General features: G+C 33.5%; 1 protein-coding gene across 1 annotated transcript; it reads right to left on the bottom strand.

Annotated features, from left to right (window-relative positions):
• Positions 1–449: 449 nt before the first annotated feature.
• On the bottom strand, positions 450–1,828 carry LOC111314766 (uncharacterized). The gene is made up of 2 exons (XM_022916385.2): positions 1,235–1,828; positions 450–1,067 (listed from the first exon to the last, which is right to left on the bottom strand). Exons 1-2 carry the CDS (start codon positions 1,499–1,501, stop codon positions 657–659), a joined length of 678 nt encoding a protein of 225 aa, XP_022772120.1. The 5' UTR covers positions 1,502–1,828; the 3' UTR covers positions 450–656.
• Positions 1,829–3,870: the final 2,042 nt, after the last annotated feature.

The raw sequence follows: 3,870 nt of genomic DNA, 5'->3' as shown, positions 1-3,870 counted from the left end.
GTCTTTAGAGTTTATACATATTCGATTTGGATCTATGAATTCATCCATTAGAAAAAGAAACCACATAATGAACAGTGTAAAATTGAAGCTAAAATATTTCAACTATTCAACTACATTGATTTTGTTACGGAATAATTAGGTTGGTCCAATAATGAGAGGAGGTGATGACTTAGCGACCTTTTATTATTTCTTTCTTGGTGGATAAGTCATGATTTGTTTTGCCCTTTAATTACTATTTACACCAAATTAGGATGATACTTCCCCCTCAAATATTCCTCTAAAATTTTCCACCAACTTTGTTCCTTGGAATATTAATGTTTTTGGTTGTATTATTTTTTTTAGGAAGGATACGAGTGCAAGGACAAGAAATGATAACGAAGACAAAACATACAAATATATATATGTATAAATCCATTAAATACTGTTCAAATCTCAATAAAAAAAAAAAGTGAACGAAAAAACATATCCTTTTCTCATACTATGTAGTTATAAAATTGAAAACCATAGATGAACAACTTTCATGTATATATATATATATATATATATATATTGCCAAACTTATAATTAAAGCAAGAAAAAAGGAACAGACAATTTCAACAAATTAATAAACCACGCGCAACCCATCAGTGCATTTTTATTTGAAAACATAATGGTTCTTAATGGGAAGCACTCTCCTTTCCTTTATATTTCTCTTCCTCTGTTTTGGAATGGTAACCAGGAAGCTTCTCCTTGATTTTCTCCAAAATTCCCTTATTTTCCTTTGTCTCACCTTCATGGTGTTCAGAGGCAACGCAGTCAGCAGGTGGTGGAGGTAGGGAAACCTCTTCAACTTTTTTGTGTTGTCCAGGGAATTTCTCTTTGATCTTCTCAAGGAAACCTTTCTTTTCTGGCGCCTCTGAGTAGATTACTGGTTCATCGCACTTTTCCACTGGGACTGTAGTGTCCTCGTGCTTAATCTCCTCCTCTTTCTTTTCTCCTCCTAACTTCTCCTCGATCTTGTCCTTCAGTCCCTTCTTCTCCTTTTTCTTCTTCTTCTCTTTTGTTTCACCTTCTTCCTCATCGCTAGACTGCACATTCAGAAAACATTTTGCATGTTCCGATATAAGTCTCAACAAATCTCATCATGACATGATCCAAGGATGCTAATTACATATGGTAACGTATACGACAAAAATGGTACTGTTTTTAGTTCTAAGTTACCATTAACAACATAAAAGAAGGTCAAAGTACTTACAGAGCTGGAGCTGCTATCCGAACGGCGAAGCTTCTCCAGGATAGTGTGCTTTTTCTCCTCTCCCTCTTCCTTGCGCTCCTCCTCTACCTTTGTCTCTTCTATCTTAATCTTCGACTCAAACTGAGTGGCAATCACCTCCTCTTGAGGCTTCTCCTCCTCTTTCTTCCCCAAGAAATCGAACAACCCTCGGTCCTTGGCCTCTACTGTTCCCTCACCACCAATGTTGCTCTCGCACTCAGCGGCCTTGTTGGTATGCTTCTCGGCCATTTTCAAACCACTGGCACTAAAATAAATATGATCTAGTGTATTCGAACAAAAACGCAAACCGAATGAAACCGTTGTGGATCACTTCACTTGTACAGAGTTGGCTACAGATTGATGGGTTTTGAAAAACGAGTCAGTGGGGTTTTATAGCATCCGAAGCATCTTTCGCAACGCGGATCTGACGCGATTAATAAAAGACAGAAAAATTAACGGAAGCTAAATGGGCTAGCCAATCGAGCGCCATTCCTGTAACGGACTTATGCAGTAAACTAAGGAAAAGATGTCTAAACAACATACTCTCTCAGACTAATTAATTGTAGTGTAATTGACATCTGTCCATTGAGCATATGTGCCAACTAATAAAGCGAGTGTAGGCGTGCTTCATAAGCTAGCACTGGTGGAAAGTAATAGTCAAAAGGAAGAAAAGAAGAGAGTAGAAAAAAAAAAAGGGAAAGAGAAACTATATAGTACTGGTCATGCGAGCATGTGACCATTCGAATCGTGACACGTGGAAGAAGAATGTGGAAGGTTGCTCCTGGCGGGACCCGGAAGCGTCGGTGTAATGGCCCAGACAAGAAGGATGTTGAGCCACTTATCAGTTACGTTTAGGGATGTCATCGGGTCATATCTGATTTTTTATATCTGAATTTGATTTGATATTATATAAATTGTATTTGATTCGATCTAAAATTAATAAAATATTATTTTTTAAAATAAAAAATATTATTTTTTAAATATAAATATTTAAAAATATTATTATATAAATATATAAATAAATAATTAAATAATTAATTAAAAATAATTTTTTATATAATGTCAGGTTAGATCGAATTTTAAACATACTCGACTTCGATTCGATCTTCATTATTTTTTAATTATACCTGACTCGATTTAAAAATTAAAATTAAAAAAAAAATTTAATTTTTTAAAATCGAGTCAAATCGAAATCCGTGGAGGACGGGATTGATTGCCGTCCCTAGTTACGTCGTGAAGAAGGAGGCTGGCTTATGATGGTGGGCTCCGTTGTATGTTAGTCTCACTTTAATTCCCAAAATTTACTTACTTTGATGTCGTCGCTTACCATAGATAGATTACTTGGGGTTGGGGGGAGTCCCTTGAACAAGTGGGCGGTTTGGGATTTTGCCCACTTAACCCAATATAATAATATAGTAGTATTTTGATCATGCCGACTTGCAATTTGACATACTTTTCTATATGAAAATGACATATGGCTTAATAATATTAATTAAGATTATGATATGTCGATGATAATTTTTTTTGGATAAGGAAGATGTAATGCGACAAAATTTGAAAATTGAAACATTATGAGATAATATATTTTAGAACGCCCAAGTCTTGACCTGAAATTATAACAGTTTGGGCACAATGCTTTTGTAATTGCTTGTACTAACTTCAACCAGTTAATTTCTAATTTCAACAGACCCTTCCTACTTTTTGTAAAGCTTAAGCAAAGTATTAGCATTAGTCTGACGAGTTTAGGTGCTTTGATGCGTGATACAATTGACTCTCTAGTATAATACTCCGGCGCATCAAAAGAATCCATTGGGAAAACATACTGCTGCAAATGACCAAAAAAACCGTACATCAAACAGGAATCACCCTTCTTGCTCCGTTGCCATTTCATTTGCGTTGTTTGACGAGGATGAAAATGAGTAAAAAAAAAAAATAATAATAATAATAGTAATAATAATTCAATAATTAAGCTACAAGTATAAAAAATATATATAAATATAAATATAAATATAAAATTTTCGTTCGTAAGCAAAACGTAAGAATTCTACAGTGAAATCACTTGGGTCTTATTATCCAGAGTTTGGTTTAGGCCTTTTAAGTGCAAAGAATGGTGTTTGAAGGAATATTCTGTTCATTAGCCCAAAGAAAACTTGTAGATGTGGGCCTATATATTGTTGGGTTAATATGGGAGCCAACTCTAGCCCATTCCTAGTGAATGATATTAACTAATGGCTACTGGTCCGAGGGAGATGCTCAGATGCATGCATTTTCCTTAGTCAGAGAATGCCAAATACTAAAAAAATTTACAAATTATATAAATATATTATGATATGTTTATTTAATTTAAAAGAACACACAATGTGATCTGTTATTTTAAAATAAATTAATTATTACAAAATGCTTTAGTTTAATCCAATTAAATCATACTATCAGTTATTTGGAGTCAAACATTATTAATATGTTTCTTTTAAAAAAAAATAGTACGTAATTAAAAACAAAAACAATATCCACACCATATTCATACTTTTAAAATGAAAATATAAATTAGTAAATAGAAATTTCAAAATTAATCATTTTTTAATTCACAAACAGAGTCGTGTATCATAAAAAGTAAATTT

Source organism: Durio zibethinus, chromosome 20 (assembly GCF_047325235.1).
Source record: "Durio zibethinus cultivar Kanyao isolate XHJ-2024 chromosome 20, ASM4732523v1, whole genome shotgun sequence".
In the NCBI taxonomy this organism is placed as follows: Eukaryota; Viridiplantae; Streptophyta; class Magnoliopsida; order Malvales; family Malvaceae; genus Durio; species Durio zibethinus.
Note: the sequence above shows the minus strand (reverse complement) of the source record. Positions and strands in the feature narration are given on the sequence as shown.